General features: G+C 42.2%; 1 protein-coding gene across 1 annotated transcript; it reads left to right on the forward strand.

Moving 5' to 3' along the window:
* The first annotated feature begins 642 nt into the window (after positions 1–642).
* On the forward strand, positions 643–27,321 carry PTP4A1 (protein tyrosine phosphatase 4A1). Its single transcript, XM_040349903.1, has 6 exons — positions 643–963; positions 9,230–9,782; positions 13,668–13,760; positions 16,827–16,957; positions 17,974–18,048; positions 26,045–27,321. The coding sequence occupies exons 2-6, from the start codon at positions 9,678–9,680 to the stop codon at positions 26,160–26,162; spliced, it is 522 nt and encodes a 173-aa protein (XP_040205837.1). The 5' UTR covers positions 643–963; positions 9,230–9,677; the 3' UTR covers positions 26,163–27,321.
* Positions 27,322–27,492: the final 171 nt, after the last annotated feature.

A 27,492-nucleotide genomic window follows, 5' to 3' on the forward strand; every position in this document is an offset into this window, starting at 1 on the left:
CCCATTCACACCAGTGTGTTACCAAACCATAGCGGTATAAAAGAGCCCAACGCTCCCATTCACACCAGTGTGTTACCAAACCATAGCGGTATAAACGAGCCCAACGCTCCCAATCACACCAGTGCGTTATCAAACCATAGCGGTATAAATGAGCCCTCGCAAAATTTGTCCGTGGGTTATAAAAGTGGGCTGGTGATCCCATATATAAAATACATATATTCGCACTCATTGTTCATGTATTTTACTGCGCCTGGGAACCTGTCGCCTTTCCTCACAGAGTTTTGAGAGGTGAGGCTGAGGACAAAGGAAAATCCTGTCACAGCCTTCTCTTTATAAACAAACCACGAAGCCAATCCGCTTATTCCCGCCCCATCCAGTTTGAGGAGGGAACAGGGATTCCAATAGTAGAGGGAAGAGTATGTCCGTGTCAATAATATCACAGGGCACAAGAGCCTCACTGTGGTTGCTACGCGCCCGATGCGATCCGCCACCTCCGCAGCGCCCCACCCCCGCCTTCTCAGTACTCCCGACTTGAGTTCTTTGATTGTTCAACCGGTTCGCACCGGCTTCTAACGGATTGACGTCAATGAAGCACGTCTCTCGCCGTAACCCCTCCCATCTTCCCTATTATGGCCGCGAACTGAGAGGTGATTGGCGGAAGGTCTGATCACGTACCGGCTCCTATGTAATCCAGGTCGGGTGACGCAGACTGACCGGCGTCGCTGTATGGCGTGCGTGCGTTGCGTCTCATGCTGTTTACTGGTTACTGAGGAGAAGTCAGAATAGAGGAGGTAGGGGCCGCGTCCAAGCAGTCTGTGGAGCCCACAACACCGCACCCTAGGCACGGGAAACAGCCGTTTGCTGTATGCTACATCACCGACCGCCCGTTGGTTGCTCCAGCGATTCTTCCTAGGGACCGGCTGTATGATTAAGATACAATCTTCAATGAGTAAGCATAGCCCTGTAAGTATCGCGGCGCTCTGGTCTCAGGAGTCACGGTGTGTGTATGAGGTGTGGGCGGCATAGCCGTGATACGTTGTGGGGCTGCAATCTGTACGCTGCCAGCACTCTGCCATTTTCTGGTGTCTCGCCGGGGCCATTTTCAGCTGATAACATCTCTTCACATCCGATGCGACATGGTGATAGTGATGGGTCGTGATTTCCATGTCCTAGCGACTGCTGGAGGAGGAGGTGTTGCGCACATCGCTCAGCCATTCCAGCTCAGTGCGGTGTATGGGGGATGATGGAGAGCCTGGAACATGTCAGGTCTTGTCTGGACAATCCGATCTCCTCCTGGAGGTCAGCACCTCGCAGCCTGTTGCTTCATTTATTGGTTCTGATCACCATAACACACCTAGTACCACCATTGTGTATAGGAAGGTCGTGTCTTAGTGGCCACATTCCACTGCTGCTGCTTGGTTATTCTGGGGATCCTTTGTTAGACATGACAGGCTTAGAATTATTGTAGCCAGGCTGGGATTATCCTGAGGGGGTCATCAGGTTTTGGCTCGGAGGGGGGCACCAGTGTTTTGCAATTTGGCTCAGAGGGGACACCAAGCTTTAGGAGTTTGCCACCAGGCTTGGCGGGGGCCACCAGGCTTTGGCTTGGCGGGGGCCACCAGGCTTTGGCTTGGCGGGGGCCACCAGGCTTTGGCTTGGCGGGGGCCACCAGGCTTTGGCTTGGCGGGGGCCACCAGGCTTTGGGAGTTTGCTTGGGGGGGGGGGGGGGGGGGGAGAGGGAGATTTTGGCTCATGTGTTTTTTTTTTTTTTTTGGGCAACAGGGATTTTGCATTTTGGGTAAAGGTGCACCAAATTGGGATTGTATTGCTGAAAATTTAGCATGTATTTGTCCAAAACTGAGTTTTTTTTTTTTTTTTTTTTTTTTTAAAGTTTGTTATAAAATGTTGTCTTGTATTTGAATATTTTAATATAAATTTTAAATGAATACGAATTTTGCACTTTAGCACTCAAAGTTTTTAATAAAAATGCATTCCTTGAACCACTTCAGTACCGAGCACTCAGAGCTGTTGCACTTTGCATGACAATTGCATGGTCATGTGACACTGTACCCAAACAATTTTCCTCTTACTTTGCTCATGTTCTAGTTGTTTGTATCTGCATCTTTTCAGTCACATTTCAGAAAGCTCCACTGTTTTCTCTATTGACTTGCCCCAAATAAAGTTTTAAACAATGGACTCTTTAAAGTGGATGTAAACCCCATTTGTGAAATCTGACTTGGGCACATATTGAGTTTTATTTTTTTTCTCTCCATGATAACCTCTGACACAGGAGATAAAGCTGGAAATGTATGTTGTAGTGGTAACTTGATGACCATTAAGCAGTGAGCTGGTCTAATCGCAGCTCTGCATGGTTTTTCGTTCCTCTGCCTATGTGGAGTGATGGTGTGCCTTTCCCCCCCAGTGTATGCCCAGACTCTCTCCTCCCACTGCTGAAACTTCTACAGGTTGCATGTTTTGAGTTGGAGGGCTAGAATTATTGCTCTAGTTGTCATGGCATGCCTCACTTTTCTCCAATGTAAAAAAGGTCACATGTACACATCCCTTGTAATGGAAGAAAAGGCATGACTGAACCTCTTAAATGTAAGATCTGAGGTCTTTTAGCTCTCATATTTACACCAAAATGCAATTACAAGTTTCCAATAAGCTACCCGACAACAGGACAGCCAGGGTTGTTGGGGAAGAGGCCCTTGTCGTCTTCAACACAGGGACAAGATGCTTTAGGGGCGCACAGGGCCTCCCTGCTACAAAGCACCCCCCTCATGTTGAGGGCATGCGGCCTGGTACGGTTCAGGAGGGGGGTGCTCTCTCATCCCCACCCCCAGGGCTGTGGAGTCGGTAGATAAATGTTCCGACTCCTCAGTTTTATGTACTTCCGACTCCTCTGTATTAATATGCGAATGTATTTTATACATTCCTTGAGGGAGAGAAACGCAACCTACCACAGGACTACTGGCTGGGAAGCCAACAGTCTACTGTATTGCACAGTTTAAGCAAAAGACAAACACAATGAAAACAAAGTTTTATAAAAAAAAATGTATTAATCAAAAAAGTGGCTGGATAGTAGCAGCAGGCATAAACACCAGGAACAGGATCTTTACCAGTTCAAAAATACAAACCACATTATTTGGTTGTTTTAGAACAAAAACAAAGCTTATCTATAATGAACCAAAAACAAAATCTGTAAAACCTAGAAATGGTTTATATTAATCTTGAAATGTAGTTATAGGCTTAGCAAATGCAAATCAATTCAATGTAGAGTTCTAAGGAAGATAATTGCCTCTGCCAGATCCTCTTTCATAGAGGCTCTTAAGTCAGACTTTATTATTTTTAGGGCTGAAAATAATCTTAGAGAGGTAGTTGGGCTGCTGCTTTCTCCTTTGTGTGCTTATCTACTGCTGAAGATAGGGCAGTGGGAGGATCCAGGAAGGGGCATTTATTCTAAAACATGATTTTCCTAGGAGAATCCCATAGTCATGTTTAAAGTTTAAGCTAACAATCGGAGTTTACAAGTTTTTATAGCCTTAGCTAAATTACAGTTTTTCCAATGGTTTACAGCTTCAGTATTGAACTATTGGCCCTCCATTCCCTTCACTTATACAAGTGTCTCACTCTCTAGTCCTGCAAAAAACATATTTATTTAATCCCTTATCAGTGAGAGGCTAGGTTACACATGGACGCTGCGTTCCCTGTAAAAGCAGAACACAACACTATGGAAAGTATAAGTATTGCAGCTCCTAATTGTGCGTTGCGTGCCATATAGTGAAGCACATGAAAAGCATGCTTCTTCACAGTCACTTAACATGTCTTCGTTTTGCGGTTACGTGAGGCACTGCATGCATTGGTCTTTATTCTTACAGTAGAGAAGTCATTAATTATAACTTTTTGTGAATTGGGATATTTAAACTTGCTTTTTTTTTTATTTTTTTTATTCCAATCTAAATTTAGTAGGAGTCGGTGCATTGTTTGACTCCGACTCCAGGTACCCAAAATTTCCCCCGACTCCACAGCCCTGCCCACCCCCCTCCTGACTGGCTGGGCGTTCGGATAAGGGTCTGGTATGGACTTTGGGGGGGGGCCCCAATGCTATTTTTATTTTTTTCGGTGTAGAGTCTTCCCCATAAAATCCAGACCGAAAGGGCCAGGTATGCTCTTAGAGGGGGAACCCATGCCGGTTTGTTTTAAAATTTGGTATGCAGCCCCCCCCCCCCCCCCAAGATCATCAGCACAAGTCGCATGCCAAAGTCAGATCATGCAGGACGGCGATCTGACTTCAGTTATATTCAATGGGCGAAAGTAGAATCAGTCGGACCGAAGTAGTGCAGGGAGTATTTTCAAAGTCGGACCGCCTTGTGTCGAACCAGTTAAGACAACATGAGCTCCCAATGTCGGAGCGTTTGTCGTACCAGTGTGAACCCAGCCTGAATGTTTTTTTTTTTTTTTTTTTTTTTTTGTCTTTTCTTGTCAACCTCCAAGCTATTAAGATCTCATTCTTTTAGACTATAGTAGTCTCCTGATAAAGGGTAGTCTTCACTTTATCGCATATAAAATTGAGGGCACACAATTGTGAGCTATAAAATTGGTGGAACCTAATACATTTATACTTATAGTTTTTAAAATATTTAAAAATTAAGAACTATATTTTATTTTTTCATTAAAGTGGAACTCCCGCTGATCGGAACGGTCCTCACCCCCCCCCCCCCGTCCTCCGGTGTCACATTTGACACCTTTCAGGCGGGAGGGGGTGCAGATACCTATTTGCACCCACTTCCGGCCACAGTCTCGGGCAGGTTGTCACCTCCCGTCTCCCCCCCCCCCCCCCCCCCCCCCGTTGTGTTATGGGAACACTCGGCTCCCAGAGCACAGCAGGAGCCAATCAGCAGCGCTTCACTTCCTGGTTCCCTCATTGAGGACGGCGCTGGACTCCAGGACAGGTAAGTGTCCTAATATTAAAAGTCAGCAGCTGCAGTATTTGTAGCTGCTGGCTTTAAAACATTTTTTTTTTTTTTTTCATGGCACATCCGCTTTAAGAGGGGTCAAATCGACCTTTTCATCTGTAGTGGTGGGAATTGCGAAGAAGCAGAACGGAAAAACTTTCAAGTATTTCTAACCATTAAAGCGGAGGTCCCACAGATGTTCAAAGCCAGCAGCTCCAAATACTGCAGCTGCTGACCTTTTAATAAATAAACACTTACCTGTCCAGCGCGCCCGCGATGTTGGCATCCTCGTGAGGGAATCAGGAAGTGAAGCGTTGTGGTTTTGCTGCCCTGTTTCCTACTGTGCGAGTGGCGCGGACCGTCCTTGCTGTCTCCTGGGACCGGTGTGTTTCCCAGAAGACAGCTGGGGGGGGGATGGGGCATGACCCGCAGGAGTCTATTCCTGGAAGTGGGTGCAAATACCTGTATTATACAGGTATCTGCACCCCCCCCTCCCCCCCTGAAAGGTGCCAAATGTGACACGAAGGGGGCGAGGGTTCCAAAAAGTGGAGGTTCACTTTTTATGTGGAACTCCGCTTTAATGTGGCGTATGTTAACAAAAGTGCCCTCACAAATGTTAAATGCAAACTTTAGTACTTTTGAATTGCATTTCAGTTACGTTTTATGTAATGTGCAAATTCAATTTTGTACAAGTTGAGCCTAAAGAATCTAGGCACCACATCGAATTGCAGTACATTTTGGGTTTAGTGCCGCAGCATAGTGAGGACATGCCAACTCATTGGGATTCAAACCAAGGCTACTAGTGCTATGAATAAACCTATATCAGAAGTTTGCTGTTAAACTGACAAATTGGTCATACTTTTTTAGTAAGGCGAACTGTTGAGCTGGGCTTAAAATAAATCTTGTTCATGAAAGATTTTACCACTTGCCTGTGCGATGCTAGACTTCATGTTCTACTGGGATGTCTGCAGCTGCAGGCATAATTCCGGTACAATGTTTGTTTTTTTGAAAGTGGGAGAAAAATTGCATGTGAAAAACCACTGTGCAAATACGTTGTGACATTAAAGGGTCACTAAGGCTGCTTTCACATTGAGGCGTGCAGCCGCGGTGACGGTATAGCTGCGCTATTTGTAGCGTGGCTATACCGTCGTATTTACCGCGATATTCGGACGCTAGCGGTGAGGTTTTAACCCCGCTAGCGGCCGAAAAAGGGTTAATACCGCCCGCGTTGCGGGCGGTATTACCGCGCTTTCCCATTGTTTTCAATGGGAAGGCGCGGTGAACACACCGCTCCTATAACGTGGTAAAGATGTGGCTAGCAGGACTTTTGGAGCGCTCCTGCTAGCACACCGCTTCAATGTGAAAGCCTTCAGGCTTTCACATTGAACACTACAGGGCAGGTTTTTTTCATGCGGTATAGCAGCGCTATTTTTAGCGCTGTACCGCATGAAAAACGCCTCAATGTGAAAGGGGCCTTAAGGAAAAAAATGTTTTGCCTAAAATTAATGTCTGCAAGGTAGACAGAATAGTGTAATGATTCTGTTAAAATTAGTAAATACCTATTAAATTCCTTCATCTATATCACCTCCGGCATTCTAGTTTCTGTTCTCTCATTCACTTCCTGGTTTGCATCGCTTGTTCATGTAAGAACTACATTTCCCAGTATGAATTGCGGCACGCTCAGTAATTCACACCTCCTTGAAGTCTCTAACACGTAGAGAGCATCCTGCCACACAAGATGTAGTTCCCAGGAGGTGGTGAGCACGTTACTGACCACCGCAGTAAAGCCTCCCATCACGGTGGTCAGTAAAATCAGACAAGCAGGAAGTGAACAGAACAGAGAAGAAATAGAGCAACTTCTGAGGAAAAAAAAAAAAAACAATGAGGAAGTGAAAAAAGGAATCTCTGCAGGTAAAGGATGCTTATTATGAAAAAAAATGTTTTCCTTTACAACCCCTTTAATTGCAAAACCAATTTATTCTCTAGGGCCACTTCAATACAGGGCACGTGTACACCTTCCTGCCCACACAAATTTTCAGCTTTCAGCGCTGTTGCAATTTGAATGACAATTGCGCAGTCATGCTACACTGTACCCAAACAATTTTTTTTTTTTTTTATCATTTTGTGCCTACAAATAGAGCTTTCTTTTGGTGGTATTTGGTTACCTGCAATTTTTATTTTCTGCTAAAAGACTGAAAATTTTGGAAAAACAAATGTATTTTTTTATTTTTGTTTCAGTTACAAAACTTTGTAAATTTTCTACTTCACTGATAAGGCAGCACTGATGGGCACCGATGAGGTGGCATTGGGCACAATATGCGGCATGGATGGGCACTGATGGGTGGCATGGATGTACTGTAATAAACTGTACTGATGAATGCCAATCAGTGATGGCATCCCTGGTGGTCTAGGGTGGCATCCCTGGTGGTCTTAGTGTGGGCAGCCTCGGGGGGGCAGCGCTGATAATCGATTAGCACAAACCCCCCTGTCAGAGGAGCAGCCGATCGGCTCTCCTCGCGTCTTGACAGACTCGAGTGAGGAAAAGCCAATCATTGCTCTTGTTTACATCGTGATCAGCCGTGGTAAAGAGTCTTTCTTCAGACTCTTTACCTAGATCAGTGTTGCAAGGTGTCAGTCTGACACACCGCAACAACGATCGCCGCACGCCTCCGGTCATATGTCATATGACGTCAGGTCAGGATATTGATATTTTTTTCTAAAATTTGGTGGCAAAAAATAGATTTGGTACATGATGGGGGGGGGGGGATCCCATCCCATCCCATCCCTGATGGTTTAGACCACTTTCACACTGGGGTGGTTATCAGGTGCTTTAGCGCTGGAAACCTATGGGAGGGCGTACATTGACATCCATGTGGCCACTGGGTCTCCATCACAGTAAATGGCCGCTGACTGCAAACCGGCATGTCCAGTTTCTCTCACCCCTCTGTACCAATCAGTACAGTGAGAGGAGAGATTGGTTGCAGCAGTGCTGTGGGCTGGATGTGTAGTGGCCACAGTGCTGCTCTGTGACAATTGCAGCCACTGCCATCTATCCTCAGTGATACCCCGGCCGTACTCAGCTTCTGTATGTGGCCAGGTTATGAAAGTCTCCCACATGTGGTATCGCTATACTCGGGAGTAGGAGCATCTATTTTGGGGTGTTGTTTTTGCATGTACATGCCATGTTAGAAATATTGTATGAATGGGCAACTTTGTGTATTTTTTTTTTTCTTTACACATTTTCCATAACTTTTAGAAGAAAATTACATGTTAGACTCATTATGCCTCATAGATAATACATTGGGGTGTTCTCTTTCTAAAATGCAGTCATTTTTGGGGCATTTCCATTGTCCTGGTACTCCTGGGCCTTCAAAAGTGCAAGAGGTAGTTGGGGAAATTAGATGTGTAATTTATGCTCCTAGAACGCCTGAAGGTGCTCCCTGCCTGTTGGGCCTCTGTATGTAGCCACGCTGTGTAAGTCTCGCATGTGGCATTGCCCTATTCTGGAGGAATAGCAGAATTTTTTGTGGGTGTAATTTCTGGTATGCGTGTGCTGTGAGAAATAACCTGCTAATGACAATTTTGTGTGGGGGGGGGGGGGGGAGACTTGATTTTGCAAAGAATTGGGGGGGGGGGGGGAATGACAACTTCGAAAAAACTCACACTGCCTCTTACTAAATACATTGGAGTGTCTAATTTCCAAAAATGGGTCATTTAGAGGGTATTTGTACTTTCCTGGCATGTTAGGCTCTCAAGAAATGAGGCCATCATAGCTTGTGGATTCTAACTTTTACAAAGACCAAATAATATACACCAGTTTGGGTTATTTTTTTACCAAAGATATGTAGCAGTATAAATGTTGGCCAAAATTTCAGAAGAAAAATTACTAATTGCAAAATTTGATAACATGGAGCAACAAAATGGCGGTGATTAAATACCAGGGGGAAAGCAACCTGTGTGCAAGGACACATAGGATAACATGCTGGGGCATTTACGGACTGTACAAAAACACCTGAATCAAAAAAGCAGCTGTAAAGCCCAGTGAGCATGAGGCCTAATGTTACAATCTTGCTGGTTGACAACACACCATTGTTTCAGTTACTGTGAACAAGGCCCAAATGAGTTACCATTTGGATGGAAGTGTTCCTTTCTAAACACGTCTTTGGGGTTTTGGTATTGCTTTAGATATCTGTACCGATTTTTGTGATTCATTTTTTCTTTAGCTGGGCATTAACCTAATGCTAATTCCATTTTTGTTTTTTTGTCTTCAACAGCAGTTCTGTGGTGTTCTTGGTCACACATTTATGGAGTTTCTGAAGGGCAGTGGAGACTACTGCCAGGCACAGCATGACCTATATGCAGACAAGTGATCTGTAGAAGAAATTCATTACTACTCCACCAAGAAACCCCCCTAAGGGTTGTCAACCTGTTCACGAAGTGTTGGAATAAATTTGGCGGAGCACTTTATGTAAGGGGCTGATATCTGGATGGGGTAAACCTCAGTGCACTGCATTTCTTTTGCCTCAGTATTACTGGATTGAAGATTTGCTACTTTTGGGGAGGCTCATTTCACATCCATTGCTTCCATCCATGCAAGCACTGAGAAATTTATGTGGAGTAGAGTGAAGTTTACTTCAGTTTAACATAATTTCTTTTCAGAGTAACTTTTTGTTTTGGTTCGCTTTTGAGTATTGCACGATTTTTTTTTTTCCTTTAACAAAAATGGCACGAATGAACCGCCCAGCTCCTGTGGAGATAACCTACAAGAACATGAGGTTTCTTATTACCCACAACCCCACCAATGCAACCTTAAACAAATTCATAGAGGTAAGTTTTTAAATCCCTTTTTTATTGGTTAGGTTTGTCACGGTATTGAAGCATGTTAACCTGTGATGCATCTTAAAGCGGAGGTTCACCGGTAGAATATACCTTTTCCCCTTAGCTTCATGCTCGTTTTGTCTAGGGGAATCGGCTAGTTTTAAAATATGACCTGTACTTACGGTTTACGAGATGCATCCTCTCCGTCGCTTCCGGGTATGGGCTGCGGGACTGGGCGTTCCTATTTTGATTGACGCTTTAACAAAACATTACATGTATCCACACATTGTGGTAACATTAACACGTGTGTTGTGCTGCTTTGCAAAAATCTGTTACTTCAATGTTTAAAAGCCCATTTGTTTAAACTAGGACGTTATGGTGTGAATTGGCCCTTAAAACTGTTGCTAAAAATTGTGTTCAAAGAACTCCCTGAAAGAGTGTTGCTACCTCTGAAGTTAAGGGTTACCTTGCGTGTGCCCCCCTTGCATTTTGAGGTGATGGCTGCGCCAAATGTTCTCTACTACGGGGACACTTAATTGATGCACCGTTTACCTAGTGCCACCTAATTCTCTACATCTAAAGCAGACCCTTTACATGCACAGAATGTGCACTTTATAAGGATTGTGTGTGTGTATGATATATATATATATATATATATATATATATATATATATATATATATATATATATATATATATATATATATATATATATATATATATATTTCTGCACGATTAATCGTCAATCGTTTTTTGCAATCTTTTTCTTTGTGAAGTTCCCAGCTCTTTTTATTTTTTTTTATTTATTATGAAAGGTAATGTTACGCCGAGTAAATTCATACCCAACATGTCACGCTTCAAAATTGCGTCCGCTTGTGGAATCCTGACAAACTTTTACCCTTTAAAATCTTCATAGGCGACGTTTAATAAAAATCTACAGGTTGCATGTTTTGAGTTAGAGGAGGTCTAGGGCTAGAATTATTGCTCTACCCTATTGGCGGCAATGCCTCACATGTGTGGTTTGAACACGTTTACATATGCGGGCGCTGCTCACGTCTGTGTTAGCTTCTGCGCGCAAGCTCGTCAGGACGTGGTGCGTTTTCTGGCTCCTAACTTTTTTAGCTGGCTCCTAGATTCCAAGAAAATTTGTCAAACCCTGGTCTAAACATTGTCACATTAACTTTTACATCAAAGGAATAAACTTCTGTATGTAAATTGGGAACGTTTAACCACTTAAACACCAAACCTTTTTCTGACGGCTCTTTTCAAGTTAAAATCATTATTTTTCTGCTAGAAAATTACTTGGAACCCCCAAACATTATATATTTTTTTTAGTAGAGACCCTAGAGAATAAAATGGCAGTTGTTGCAATATTTTTTGTTGCACTGTATTTGCGCAGCAGTTTTTTTAAATGCAATTTTTTGGGAAAAAATTACTTTAATGAATTAAAAAAAACTAGCCAGTAAAGTTAGCCTTTTTTTTTTTTTCTCTTTTCTATAAATGTAAAAGATTTTACGCCGTGAGAATCGTGATTCTCATGTTGGCCAGAATCGTGCAGATGGACATTATTAAAATATATATATATATATATATTATACATTCCCCCCCCCCCCCAGTAAGCCGTGTCTGTGAGACTAAGAGCCAGGACAGCACTGGATTACTGAGAGGAGTCGGGTTAAGTGCTTAGGAATGAGGTGTAGGATAGGTAGTGAGTTATTTGCAATAAGGCCCTGTCAATTTAACTGACTATTGCATGGTCATGTGACACTACCAAAACTTGACATCCCCCTCCTTTTTTCTTTTTTTTTTTTTTTCCTTCTACATATTTTTGGTTAAAAATTGCAATATGCATGTATTGATTTTGTGCAAAAGCGATGACTTCTACAAACTAATTGGGAAAAATGAGAATTGCGATTCTTTTGCACAAGATGAAGATCACGATTCTCAAATTTATTTAAAGTTATTTTCAACACAAAACGCAGCTTATGTGCTTAAAGCGGGGTTCCAACCACAATTGGCATTTTTTAAATGTATGTCCTTTCATCCTGCGTTTTTATAATATATATCCGGTCACTTACTATTTTACAATCCGCCGTCGCTCCGCATAGTTATTCCGTCAATTTGCTTGTGGGCATTGTGAAGCCCACAAGCACTTCCTGGATGTCTTGGATGGGGAGTTATAATGGGGAAGCGCACTGCATCCTGCGAAATTATGACACACACTTCCCAGGAGCATTGGCGTGCGAAGGAGCAGAGGGAGATGTCGGAATCCTAGGTGATTCCGAAGGCAGATTTTGTGGGACCGCATAGCAACAGGCATTTCCAGGTGAGTAAAATGTGTGTGTGTGTGTGTGTGTGTATATGTGTATATATGTATATATGTATGTGTATATATGTATGTGTATATATGTATGTGTATATATGTATGTGTATATATGTATGTGTATATATGTATGTGTATATATGTATGTGTATATATGTATGTGTATATATGTATGTGTATATATGTATGTGTATATATGTATGTGTATATATGTATGTGTATATATGTATGTATGTGTATATGTATGTATGTGTATATGTATATATGTGTATATGTATGTGTATATATGTATGTGTATATATGTATGTGTATATATGTATGTGTATATAAATTTGGTCTAATGAGCACAATATGAAACATTTTGGGATGGAAACTCCACTTTAAATACAGTATATGTAAATCTGACGGACTGTTTACATGTTAAATTTTAAAAGCTGCAGCAAACCTGCTGACCTTGCATGCTTGCTAATGTGAAAACACCTGATTTTCACATTTAACTAAATTTGAAAATCAGGTGTTCTGTCACATTAGCAAGCATGCAAGGTTTGCTGCTTTTAAAATTTAACATGTAAACAGTCTGTCCGATTTACATATACTGTATTTAAGCACATAAGCTTCGTTTTGTGTTGAAAATAACTGAAATTTAAAACTGTTGGGTGTAACGATGTCCGCTTGCCCCTTCTCACTAACATTACTGTGCAGGAGTGTGGGGTGGAGAAAGATGGTGGCGACGAAATGTCACTTCCTGACGAGGCAGCCACCGCCAGGTGTACCAAGATGGCCGGAGCTAGGCCAAAGCCGGGGGCTTTCCTATGGCCGCACCCAAAAATCGCAGTGGGGGGGGGGGTGGGGCTGTGGTGAATGGCTTTTTTTTTATTTATTTTTTTCCGCTATTAATCCTGCAGCGCTCTCCACAGAACCAGTGACCTTGATCAATGCTATAAAATGACACTGGCAGAGAAGGGGTTAATACTGGGGGTGATCAAGGCATTAAGTGTTCCTAGGTGTGTTCTAACTGTAGGGGTATGGGCTTACTGGAACATGACAGTTCATTGTTCCTGATCACTGGGAACAGTAGATCTGTCATGTCTGGCAGAATGGGAGATTGCATTGTTTACATAGGCAGTTACCTGTTCTGTCTCCTCACCACGATCGTGGGTCGCCAACGGACATGGTATCTGCAGGGCATGCTCGTGTGGTGGGCATCTGCTATCCTGGCACTGACCAACAAACGGGTATGTCTGTTCGTGCAGGAGAGCCAACCTGCCGCAGTATATCTGCATGAGCTGGATTTGCAAGTGGTTAAAGAATAAGTCTGATTTGTTCTCGCCTTGCTCACTGGGTGGTGCCAAGTTGTAGGAAGTAAACATGGGTGGCAGACTAAAACTAAACCAAGAAAGGGAAAATGTTAGGCGACAGTAATGGTATCTTATGTTGGGGGGTACCCTTTCTTGGAAAGTTCAAAAAGGCACGTTAATTCTGTAACATTCCCAAGAGAAGATTTTTCTTTTGAACATCTGAAAATGCTAGTTGCTTTTCTGGCTGCTACTTACTTTTATTTTGTTTTTTCAGGAACTTAAAAAGTATGGTGTTACTACAGTGGTGAGAGTTTGTGAAGCTACTTATGACACTGCTTTAGTGGAAAAAGAAGGAATTCAGGTTTTGGTAAGTCTGGGAATTGATAATTTGAGGAAGTGTCAAATGATTCTAATGTTTACCCTGAGCACTGGTACTGTGGAACAATGTCTCCAGTATATTTATGACTTCTGTCCACTGGCATTTTTTCCTTGCTTTTCTACAAATGTTGGTTGGTAAACTTACAGGATGGTAAAGACTTTAACGCCACAATTATAAATGTGGATAGATGGACTGCCAGTGGGATATCTTAAAGTGATTGTAAATGATCACCTTGAAAAACAACCCATTCTGTTTTAAATTAAACCAAAACTTTTGTATGTCCACATTGCCTCTGCATACAAGCTAGGGGGTGGAGAAGCAGCTGCACACTGAGCTTTGCAGTGGAGGCAAGTCTGCTTATTGGAGAGTATAGTTAAACTGACCATTGTGTTCTCCTGTTTGGTCCGCTTTTAAGAGGAAAGCAGAGGGACTGGCAGGGATTTCACATTAAAGAAGCAATTCAAAGAACAGGATACTTGTACAAGTACATGCTACAGCGGGCGTGTGCAACATGCACTGCCTCTAGGGCAGGGGTGGGGAACCTTTTTTCTGCCAAGGGCCATTTGGATTTTTGTAACATCATTCGGGGGCCGTACAAAATGATCAACTGAAAAATTAGCCTGTTAAAGCGGGGATTAAACGTGTCCCCCCCCCCCCCCCCATCACTGGACCCCTTTACATTACACAGCACCCTGCATCACTGGACCCCTTTACATTACACAGCACCCTGCATCACTGGACCCCTTTACATTACACAGCACCCTGCATCACTGGACCCCTTTACATTACACAGCACCCTGCATCACTGGACCCCTTTATATTACACAGCACCCTGCATCACTGGACCCCTTTATATTACACAGCACCCTGCATCACTGGACCCCTTTAAATTACACAGCACCCTGCATCACTGGACCCCTTTATATTACACAGCACCCTGCATCACTGGACCCCTTTAAATTACACAGCACCCTGCATCACTGGACCCCTTTAAATTACACAGCACCCTGCATCACTGGACCCCTTTATATTACACAGCACCCTGCATCACTGGACCCCTTTACATTACACAGCATCCTGTACCTCTGGACCCCTTTATATTACACAGCACCCTGCATCACTGGCCCCCTTTACATTACACAGCACCCTGCATCACTGGCCCCCTTTACATTACACAGCACCCTGCACTGTGCAGGACAATAATACATGAGTTACCATGACCATTGACCAGTGCAGGACATTTACCTAGGGTTGCCACCTGTACAGGATTGACCTGGACAGTACGGGGTTTGAATCATGTGTCCGTGTCTCCTTCCGCCTTCTACCCGGACACATGATTCAAACTGTACTGTGGCTTAGCTGGTGGAGGAACACTAGTAGTTAAAGTTGGTAGGGGAAAGTTCTTATCCTTATACAGCAGTTCGGACAATATAATCTGAGCCCCAATGTCCTCTTCTATACAGATACACTGAGTAATGTAATTGCCGGGATCAGCAGCACAAGGATTACTCTGCAGGGACTATTTGATGATTTTCGGGCTCAGGCGGAGTAATCCTTGTGCAGAGGTTCTCGGCAATTACATTACTCAGCCAGGGTATCTGTATAGAAGAGGACGTGGGGAGATTAGATTGTCGGGACTCAGAACTGCTGAATAAAGATAAGAACTTTCCCCTAATGACATTGTGATTTTTTTTTTAATATGCAGCATGGGGGGAGGGGGTAAATGTCCTGCACTGGTCATGGTAACTCTTAGTGCAGGACATTAATACATGAGTTACTATGACCAGTGCAACTGTGTAGGTAGGACATTTACCCCCCGCCGCCATGCTGAATATTAAAAAAATCACAGACAGTCATCACAGTTAATAATCTTCAGACTGCATAATACAGAATAATGCAGTCTGAAGATTATTAACTTTGATGACTGTCTGTGATTTTTTTAATATGCAGCATAGCGGCGGGGGGAGGGGGGGTAAATGTCCCGCACAGTGCACAGAACATTAATACATAAGTTACCATGTCCAGTGCAGGACATTTACCCCCCCCCCCACATGCTGCATATTAAAAAGAGCATATTCATCATATTTACATTTAATATTTTTCAAATGTAAATATGATGAATATGATCTTTTTAATATGCAGCATGTGGGGGGGGGGTAAATGTCCTGAACTGGTCATGTTAACTTATGTATTAATGTCCTGTGCACTGTGCGGGACATTTACCCCCCCTCCCCCCGCCGCTATGCTGCATATTAAAAAAATACACTGTATGTCATGATGCCGTCAGCATAATATTTATGGCTTACTTGCTGCTTAGAAATGGTTCCTCGTCGGTGGCGCTGGCTCGTCCTTTTTAAGCTCCTCCCATCAGTGCCATCCCAGCCAGCCTTGAATGAGAATCCCCGCCCGCTGTGAGTGACGTCACGCCGCCTGGACGGGCGCCGCCGCCGGGCGGGGCTGTAAACCAAGGGGAGCAGCTCATCAGCTGCAGTACAATGATCCTATTGGCTGGAGGCTGGCGCTGGCTAACTGGCGCGGGCCGCAGGAGCGGAGTAAATGTATTGCTAAACACACGGACAATGAATGAATGATCGCCATGATCATTTATTCATTGTCAGTGCATTTAGCAATACATTTACTCCGCTCCATAGTGACAATCGGCGGCGCTGTTTTACGATCCCATGGGGGGCCGGATGGAATGATCTCGCGGGCCGCAAGCGGCCCGCGGGCCGCAGGTTCCCCACCCCTGCTCTAGGGAAATCTGCTGACTGGTTGAAATGGCCAGGGGTCTGCTGACCACACCCCGGAAGCCTCTCTGGATTTGGGCTGTAGTGATTTCTGGGACAGAAGTTATAGCTAACTATAGTATGAGACTGCACCAAAAAAAGTAGTATCTGAACAATCTGTAGTACTAGTGGGTGTGTGCTTATTTGACTAAAGTTATATTTACAGACTGACCACTTTAATGCAAAGCAAGCCCTCTTTATTTTGTATATGTATAAAGCTCTGGTCATGCTAGATTAGAGAATCTGAGTCTTTCTTCTCTTCCCAAAGGACTGGCCGTTTGATGACGGAGCCCCACCATCCAGTCAGATTGTAGATGATTGGCTTAACCTCCTTAAAGCTAAATTTCGTGAAGAACCTGGCTGCTGTATTGCTGTACATTGTGTAGCTGGACTTGGAAGGTAGGCTGTGGTGGGAGTCTTGGTATGTGTTAAAGTGCTTTCATTAAGGCCTAACATTATACAGGATTTGGAGTCAACAGTTTGCGCAGCGCTTTAAAATATAAAGGGAACACTATACAAGAGGGTTAGGAAAGGCCCTGCTCTTGGCCTAATGGGGAGGGGCTAGTCAAACTAAGTAATGAGGGATGAACTTATGGGAGAAATGAGATTCAGCTATTAGATGTAGGCTTCCCTGACTAGATGAGCTTTCGGGGATTATATTACCCATGCAGAGTATCTTTACCAATGTGTAGGGGTTCTTTGTGTACCCTAAATCTTGTCTTAAAGTGGGAGTAAACTCCAACTCTGACTTTTACCTATAGGTACTGTAAATATCTCCTAAACATGCACCATTTAGGTTTTCTGTACATGCAGCTGGTGATGTCACTGGCGCCTGGGCCGGCATAGAAACATGCCTCCATATGACAAAGATCTCTTGGGGCTCATTTACACCAGAAACCCAGAAAGTTTCTTGCGCCATGTTCAAAGCACACTGGGTGTGCAATTTGCTGTAAGTGTCACTTCAATCCTAACTATACCCAAAACCCAGACTGGCAACGCAGTGCCATGTGGTTCCTGTACCTCTTTGGTGCAACTTAAGCCCATTCAAATTGGTCTGAATCGATCCTTGGGCTAAAATGTTAATCTTCAGTAAGTTGTTTTTTTGCATTGTTTGCTGGGACCTTTTTTTTTCTGTGTGCAGCCTAAAGCTTTAGATTTTCATTATAGGAAGTGAAGTAACCATATTTGTGCTCCTAATATTGTGCTCTTAATGCCATTGCTCTAAAGTGGCAGACAATGCTTTAAAATGTCTGTCTACTGGTAGTGCAGCAGCATTTTAAGTAAAATGATACTGGCACAATTTGCCTATGTCTAGAACGAATACCATACTCTAATTTGCACTGCTAGTGTTACAATTTTATTTATTTTTTATCCTTATGCTGACATTTTCAGTGGTGTACTTAACTCTTTTCCAGAGCTCCAGTACTTGTTGCCCTTGCACTCATTGAATGTGGGATGAAATATGAAGATGCGGTTCAATTTATAAGACAGTAAGTTTGTGGTGCTCTGCATGGTTGTTGTAAGCCAGTTGCTCAAGCAAAAGTGCAAGGTCTCTGTAGTCTTGTGCACTTTTTCTTTCTACACCTAATGGCAACATTTGAAAGTAATTCTTGATGTGCAGTTTACACTTGCATACTTTTTCTCTAATGCTCATATTTGTTGGGCTGTACAACAAACTCATTTTCTAAGAATTTGGATTAAAAAAATTTGCTTTGCATCACAAAATGCTAACTACTTTGATTTGGTAATTTATATGTGTAGGCATTCATACATTTTTGTGAACTTATCACAGTTAACAAATCAGTGATTGGACACAGGCAGACAAGTTTGTAGGTTGCCAAGGATAACCCTCCCACTACCAGCATTCCTCATTATGGTGTGTCCTAGGAGGATGGATTTTTTTTTTTTTTTTTTTTTTCTGTAACTCTGCAGTGTAAAGTTTATGCTAGTGATGCATATTTCTAGGATTTCTTTTGTTCAGCCCTGCATATTGAATGAGAGATTAAGAATTATATTCCTCTATCCATGCTAAGTAGATGATAGAAGTTGCCATGTCAGCTGTTGTCTAACAGCTGCTGTGGCTGTTGGAATATCAGAACAGTGACTGCATCTGACTACAGTCGCTGTTCAACAATTTTCTCCTGGTTTCGTCAATCTTCAAATCAAACTTTGAGCTAGCTGGTGTTGCCAGGGATGCCCAGATCCCTTCTCTGGAGCGATCGCAGGTGGCTGGCAGACATCGCGGCAACATGCTTTGGCGTCTTGCTACTATGCCTCTAAAAGCGGCCCACGTGCACCTACGGCAGTTTGTATAGCCATGCCATCCTGTCGCTGTGTGAATGTGGCTGGTTGGCAAGAGGGTTGATGTACCCATTCCACAGGCATGTGCATTGTTGATATGACATGCTAAGTATCAATTTACTCGGTGTAATGGCTTGTATTTTTGCCAAGGATTTTTTTTTTTTATTTTTTTTTTTTCTGCTGAGCAAATGGTGTGTGACCTAAAAATTGCAACAACCAATTTTTATTCTCCATGTCCTTTGCAGTCAGAAAACTTGGAAGTTCTAAAAATAAAATTGTATTCTAGAAAAGATTTTTAAATGTATGAAATTTGAATTGGCCTGGGCAGAAGGTGACTGAGGGAAACGGGTACACCATCTATTCTGGATAATGCTCTCAGTACTGCTTTGTTACAAAACTGGGACATTCTGGTAGTGGGAAGTGTAGGGTGACCTACAGTTTTCCTAAGGGTCCTTTTTTTAACCACTTGCCGCCCGCCAATGACAAATTGCCGTCGGCAAAGTGGTTGTAGAATCCTGACTGGACGTCATATGACGTCCTCAGGATTCTGAGCCGTTGCGCGCCCCCGGGGGCGCGCATCGCGGCGATCGTTGTTGCGGGGTGTCAGACACCCCGCAACACCGATCTCAGTAAAGAGTCTCTCATGGAGACTCTTTACCACGTGATCAGCCGTGTCGAATCACGGCTGATCACGATGTAAACAGGAAGAGCCGTCAATGGCTCTTCCTCACTCGCGTCTGACAGACGCGAGTAGAGGAGAGCCGATCTGCGGCTCTCCTGACAGGAGGGGGGGTCGCACTGATTGTTTATCAGGGCAGCCCCCCCTCGGGTCGCCACATGGACCACCAGGGAAGCCCACCCTGGACCACCAGGGAAGGGCAGGAAGAAAAAAAACGGGGCAAAAAAAAGTCTAAGAAAAAAAAAAGTTTGAAACAAAAAAAAAATAAGTCTGGAAAAAAAATAAAGATGCCAATCAGTGCCCACAAATGGGCACTGACTGGCAACAAAAGGAAAACAGTGCCGCCCCACAGTGCCCATCTGTGCCGCCCCACAGTGCCCATCTGTGCCGCCCCACAGTGCCCATCTGTGCCGCCCCACAGTGCCCATCTGTGCCGCCCCACAGTGCCCATCTGTGCCGCCCCACAGTGCCCATCTGTGCCGCCCCACAGTGCCCATCTGTGCCGCCCCACAGTGCCCATCTGTGCCGCCCCACAGTGCCCATCTCATCTGTGCCCATCCGTGCCGCCATATCAGTGCCCATAATTGAAAGAGAAAACTTACTCATTTACAAAAAAAATTTCAGAAAAAAATAAAAACGTAATTTTTCTTCAAAATTTCCAGTCTTTTTTTAGTTGTTGCGCAAAAAAAAAAAAATCGCAGAGGTGATCAAATACCAACAAAAGAAAGCTCTATTTGTGGGGAAAAAAGGACGCCGATTTTGTTTGGGTACAGTGTAGCACGACCGCGCAATTGCCATTCAAAGTGTGACAGTGCTGAAAGCTGAAAATTGGCTTGGGCGGGAAGGTGTATACGTGCCCTGTATGGAAGTGGTTAAATGAAAAGGCAAATACAGGCATTTTTGTTGAATTCATATTGAAAAATGCATAGGTGCTAATGGTCCCTTTTTTAACGTTTTACCACTTTACTATGGAGCCATGGCTATAGGCAGAATTGTGTGATCTGCATATGTTCTGGGGAAATAAGACTGCCCCTTGAGCAAAGCTTCATGAACCATACTAAATTGAAATTTCATTCATATCTAAAATGAAAAGAACTGTATTGGCGTATAACACACTTTTTTTTTTTTACCCTGAAAATAGAGGGTAAACTGTGCTTGCATGTTATACCCAGGGGGCTGTGGAATTATATATATATATATATATATATATATATATATATATATATATATATATATATATATATATATATATATATATATATATATATATATATATATATATATATATATATATATATATATATATATATATATATATATATATATATATATATATATATATATATATATTCAATTCTCCCTGAAATTTCCCTCTTAAAGTTGGGGTGGGTTATATGCCTGTGCGTGTTATATGCCGATAAATACAGTATATAGATTTGTTCAAAGAAACTTAACATGGAGGCTGCCATTTATGATTTCTCCTGAAGACAGTGGTTCACTGGCTGTCGTAAATTTTTGGTTTAGCGTGTCCAGCAGTCTTCCAGTTCTTGCACACTGGGTTCCTTACTAAGCAATCGCAGCTGGCACCCTACTGTGCATGTTTGAGATCATGCAGTTTATCATGTAATCAGTGCTGCGATTATCATGTAAAGTGAATGTCATCCTTGCATAGGCTGAATTGAAGCGGTAAGTACTTTGTAATCTGCATGCTTGGTCTGGATCAAACCAGAACAAACATACAAATTCAGAAACTATGCGACTATTGCCTATAGCAACTTTAAATTGCATATTTTTTTTTTTTTTAGTGGTATGTCAATTGCAAAAGTTTTCCTTGTAGAGTTTTAAAGCCTAAACTGTGTCTAAATGCATTTAACTGCTTGCCGACCAGCTGCCGCAGTTATACAGCGGCAGGTCGGCTCTGCTAGGCGAGATCACGTAGATCTACGTCATCTCGCCGTTCAGCCAATAGGGGCACACGCTGCACTGGGGACACTGGCTGGCTGCATTTTTGGGCACGGATAACTTGTTGTTAATTATTTTTATAACTTAATTCTGAATAAAACATTGAAGTGTCATTTCATGAGATTTATGAGGGCGTGTCTGGAGGCGTGACATGGTAGCGGTTGGCTAGTACTGCTAGTAGCTCAGGACTTGAAATTTTGAGCCCTGAATACGGTATATCCAAATAACACGCTCGCGATCGTCTCTTCACCACACACAGCCACAAAGGCAAAGGAGAATTCTTGTAGGGCCGTGTTGGTGCTCAGATGCACTTAAACCAAATTTTAATGGTTCAAAGATTGTCAGGCAAAATGGTCGGCCCTCATGCATGTTCACTTTATCAAATCTGGCCTTTGTAAAGAGTTTGGACACCTCTGCTTTAAGCTGATAATGTGAACATATTGCTAGTAATACTATGAAGTCTACTTCCCATCAGTTAAAGCCTGTGGGATTACAAAACCAGAAACCTACTTAAGATTTTCTCTAACTGGTAAACCCCCCTATGACAGATTTGTTTTGTCCAAGAATTTTTATCCTTGACCTGTTGTCCAAGCATCTTAAACAAATCCCTAAATGGCAACTTCAGTAACATGAAAGTCAGTTTTCAGTAAATAAGAGATGAAGGTATATGCAATTATTGACTTTCTGTAATAGTCAAGTATATCTGCCTCACAAGCCTAAATTGCCTTAACCTCTTGACCACCGCCCCATGTCAAAAAGACGTCCTCCTTTTTAAAGTTGAATATCTCGATAACGGCAGCAGCTGCTGCCACAACCGAGATATTCATCTTTTCAGGGGGCGGTGGTGTACACGATAACGGCGGATTCGCCGCGAGATCGCCGTTATCGGTGGCGGGAGAGGGCTCTCCCGCGCCCTCCGCCGCTTACCGGAGCCGTCGGTAGCGGCGGAGGGGATCGGATGTGTCCGGCAGCTGAGCGGGGACGGGACTGAAGGAGAAATCTCCTTCACCCGTCCTCATAGCTCTGCTGGGCGGAAGTGACGTCAAAACGTCAGTCCCGCCCAGCCTCTTAAAGAAACATTTTTTTTTTTTTGTCATTTGAAAAAATGACTTTTTTTTTTTATTTTTTTTTTTTTGCATTTAAGTCTAATTATGAGATCTGAGGTCTTTTTGACCCCAGATCTCATATTTAAGAGGACCTGTCATGCTTTTTTCTATTACAAGGGATGTTTACATTCCTTGTAATAGGAATAAAAGTGATCAATTTTTTTTTTTTTTTTTTCAGTGTAAAAAATTATAAAAATAAATAAAAATAAATAAGAAAACCAAAAAAAATTTTTTTAAAGCGCCCCGTCCCGACGAGCTCGCGCGCAGAAGCAAACGCGAGTAGCGCCCGCATATGAAAACGGTATTCAAACCACACAAGTGAGGTATCGCCGCGATCGTTAGAGTGAGAGCAATAATTCTAGCCCTAGACCTACTCTGCAACTCAAAAAATGCAACCTGTAGAATTTTTTAAACGTCGCCTATCGAGATTTTTAAGGGTAAAAGTTTGACGCCATGCCACGAGCGGGCGCAATTTTTAAGCGTGACATGTTGGGTATCATTTTACTCGGCGTAACATTATCTTTCACAATATATAAAAAAATTGGGCAAAATGTATTGTCTTATTTTTTTATTCAAAAAAGTGATTTTTATCCAAAAAAAGTGCTCTTGTAAGACCGCTGCGCAAATACGGTGTGACAAAAAGTATTGCAATGACTGCCATTTTATTCCCTTGGATGTCTGCTAAAAAAAAATATATAATGTTTGGGGGTTCTGATTAATTTTCTAGCAAAAAAAATGTGATTTTCACATGAAGGAGAGAAGTGCCAGAATTTACCTGGTGGGCAAGTGGTTAATTGACCTGGATGGTTGGGAGCTACAGGAATGAGCTGGATCAAGTGTCGCTAAATTGCATATCACTTCAGCTCCTGTATATTTCTGGATCTTCTGATTGTGTAAATTCAACTTTTTCTTACTGCAGTTATATCTGTTCAGGGATCAGCAACCTTTTCCATATTGAGTGCCAGTTTTAAAAGCATTGGACAACCTGTGTGCCAGTGATCAATGGCATGCTGTGGTCATAGAAACTGGCAAGTAAAACCTTTTTTACTCATGCACACACCAACTGGGTTGGTTTAGACCTTGGATCACCCCAGTTCCTGTACCATTACACTTGGATCATCCCAAATTCCTGCACCTTAAAGGGTCACTAAAGGATAAAAATGTTTTTGCTGAAATGACTGTTTACAGGTTATAGAGACCTAAAAGTTAACGGATTCCTTTTAAAAATGATTAAAAATAGATTAAATTCAATCATAATGTGCCTCTAGTTTCACTTTCGGTTTTAAACTGGTTTCATGTTTCTGTGAAGTAAAGAGACCCACAGAACAAAAACAAACACATCTAGGCCAGTCTTTTTTGTTTTTAAAATGAATCTGATTGGTTCTGTTAAGTTTTAGACACACAGTAATGACCGCTTAGACCACCGTGAAAAGCTCCCAGTACTGTGGTTATAAGGAGCCAGACAAGCAGGAAGTGTGGAGATCACAGCAGAATTACAGCAACTTCAAAGCAAAAACGAACAATAAGGACATGAAACCAGTACTGCAGTAAGGTAAAGGAAGCTATTTAGCTAAAAAAAAAAAAATTCCTTTAGTGACCCTTTAAGATGTCGGCTTACCCAATCGCTGTACCCCTCTGCACACAAGTTACAATACTTGCTGGAGGAAACTAGGGCTGCAACTAACTATTATTTTCATAATCGATTAGTTGGCTGATTGTTTCGATTAATCTGATAATGATCTTAATAATAAAATAAAAAAAAAGCATTTTAAAAATGTTTTGGGCCAATTTGTTGGGCAGATTACAAAACACAAATTGCGGCAAAAACACATTACATGCTTTTTCTGCAGCTTCTCCATTGAAGTATATTGAACAAAAAAAAATAAAAATGGCACCGTTTTGCGCTAAGTCCTTGCCCTTTCCAAATACGCAGCGGCTGAAAAAAAATCAGATGTGAACGTGTCCCATAGGAAAACATGTAAATGAACTTAGTGTTTCTGCAAAAAGCGCCAAAAAACAGGTGTGAACCCAGGCCTGAGATGTTTAGTAACATAATGGGGTTAAAAAAACAAATGTACAAAGAGCAAATCACTACTGTAAGGGGTTCATTTTTTTACTGTGGGACAGTGAAAGTAATATTTACAGTAGCGCTTTGCTTTTTTTTTTTTTTTTTTTTAACCCCATTATGTTACTGGCCGATTAATCGATTATGAAAATTGTAATCGAATTAATTTCATAATCGATTAGTTTCGGCCCTATAGAGAACCTTTATTCTTCCAGGCTGAACATTGTACTGTTTGCCTATACACAGCCCTGTGTAAGGAAGAAGCAGGGGCTGCATCAAGCGACGGGAGCAAATCAATCTGCTTCCAACTGCATTGGGGTGAGGGGTGTCTGCAGCCAGACCTCCTGTCGGAAGGCAGAACTATGCACATGGCAAAATCTGCAGCCGTGTAGGGGGTACTCTTCAGACACTAAGCCCCAGACATGAGGGGAGATGTGTAATGTGAACACTAGAAATCACATGTTCAACCTACCTGACTGCGCCCCTGCTGACCTGATTGGGCTCAGTTAAGGAATGCTAGGGTGTGCTTGTGGAAGTCTCTACATTCCAGGGGTGGTCTGTCCCTGATTTAGTGTTGTATTTAAAACTGTGTACTGAGAATTTTATGGAATCTTGGTCTCATGCAGATAGGTGCTGAAACATGATTCCTGGCTATTTAAAATATCGACTACCTTGGTTCTTGTAGCTGTGTTGCATTCTCATATTCATAAGGCATGTCACTTAATGGTGGTTTTATTTTAAAGAAGAGAAAAAGTGGAGCTGTGCAACACAAAAAATGATCGTGAATTACCATGAGTGCCAAAGCTGACAAATCAATAACCAATGTGATGTGAAAAAAAACATATAATATACATAAACCAAAGTGCATATATAGTCCATATGTGAACCAACAAAAAAGGAAAATCCAATCACTGATGAATCGATTTGATAGTCCTATAGTAAGATGCACAGTGCAGCAACCAGTAAGCAAATGGAAATCCTGTGCAAGGAAACGGCAGAACAACAATGTGTCACCAATAACACCTGTGCATCACCACCTATAAAAGGTGGTAATGCACCTCCCAAGGGAGGTAGACGTGCTGACGTCATCACTCTGAACGTTGGATCGCATGCCGGCCCTCCATTTTCCTATACGGATGTTTGTTATTATTTTAAACTGTAAGTTGCCATTTTGGTTATTAAATCTGATTCACCATACGATACACACTATGCGAGTGTCTCCATTTTGGGGATCCACACTGAGCTTCGCGGCCTTTGTGCCCATGGTCTTACATTATGAGCTGAGGCATTAAAATTTTGATGTTTAGTAGCGCAGTATATCCTATTTTTATTCTAAATCTGCTTTTTTTTTTTTTTTTTTTATGGTTGAACAGAAAGCGTCGTGGAGCGTTTAATAGTAAGCAGCTGCTCTATCTGGAGAAGTATCGTCCGAAGATGCGGCTACGTTTTAAAGATTCCAATGGACATCGGAATAACTGTTGCATTCAGTAGAAGTTGACTTCTGGTTGCAAAAAAAATGAATGAGAAATGCAAACCTGGGCAAAATCCAATGCTAACATCTAGTTTTAATGTTTTTAGGTCAAGCAATGCTTTGGAAAAATGTGTAGGTCACTGCCCATAGCAGTTGCAAAACTGCTGATGTCAAATAATCATGTAACTGAGCTTGAATTTGCGTATTTGTTGTGTGTGTTTTTCTTTTTAATTGATGTCCCTCCTGATTCTGTATAATCGTGCAGTTCAAAAATTGTCATTTTGGTTTCCTTAAGGCTAGTGTCGGCTGATAACAATGCCAAAAGATTTAGCACATCTTACAACGTCACTTTCCTGTGCAATTTGTCAGATGTAGATTCTGGCAAGATTTTAAAAGAAGGTTTCAGTATTTGCTGGGTGCTCACTGTATGTTTACATCTTTCACAATGTCAGGACTTGCGCACATCTATGGTGTACAGGTAACTTTTTCCTTTCCTAAATTGCCAATCATTCAGACATTAAGTAGGCTTTATGCCATATACATCTTGGTATTCTTTTCCCCAATCTTTCTGTTCTATAGAAGCACAGACAACATGGTAATTCTCCAGACAAAGCCTTACTGTTTTGAATTTAATGTGTGCACCTTGTGGTGCATCTTGATATTGGAGGACCTTTATAGTGTTTTTATTTCTAGTAAAATGTTGCCTTTGTCTTGTGCAGGAAGTACAGAATATGCCCTTGTTTTTTTTGTTTTTCTTTAAAATATTTTTAAAATGTAGATGCTTTAAAGAGGTTGCTGGATTCTTAAAGGTCCTTTCTTTTACTGTACATTCACACAGTTTTTCAACATTTGCTTTGTGACTTTAATTTTACCCTTTCCTAGGGTTCTGCTTTTGCCAAGGCAGAGCTTAATGTCTGTAACATATGTTTTTTTTTTTTTTTTTTTGTATGCCTTTTGAGCAGTGTAACTTAATATTTGGATACTTGATTTGTTTTAATATGTAATTGATTATTAAAAAAATGGTGTTCTGTATTAATGTTAGCTCAACCATATATTTATACCGTCTTGGGAATGTGTGGTGTTAGTACTGTGGGAGAAAGTTACCAGTGTTCACCAGCTTGTAAAATGTAGTATGAAAGCAAAAACCTCTAAATAAAGAAGGATATTAAATCTGCTGTTCGTGGTGTGTTGGGTTGTATTTTTCTTTCGAATGCAGCTTGGTTTTCAATCAGTTAGGTTTTATATACAAATGCGAGATGTGCAAGTATCTAAATTTCACTTGATTTTGCACTTTCCGGTCCCTTTGCGTGAAGCTGGCCTAAATCCTCAGATTTTAAGCAGAGGAAAAAA

Source organism: Rana temporaria, chromosome 4, assembly GCF_905171775.1.
Source record: "Rana temporaria chromosome 4, aRanTem1.1, whole genome shotgun sequence".
NCBI classification, from domain to species: Eukaryota; Metazoa; Chordata; class Amphibia; order Anura; family Ranidae; genus Rana; species Rana temporaria.

Coding starts and splice junctions, on each gene's coding strand:
- PTP4A1 (XM_040349903.1), top strand. CDS start 9,678: ATGGCACGAATGAACCGCCCAGCTCCTGTGGAGATAACCTACAAGAAC. Junction 16,958..17,973: donor TGTGTAGCTGGACTTGGAAG/GTAGGCTGTGGT, acceptor ACTCTTTTCCAG/AGCTCCAGTACTTGTTGCCC. Junction 18,049..26,044: donor GCGGTTCAATTTATAAGACA/GTAAGTTTGTGG, acceptor ATGGTTGAACAG/AAAGCGTCGTGGAGCGTTTA.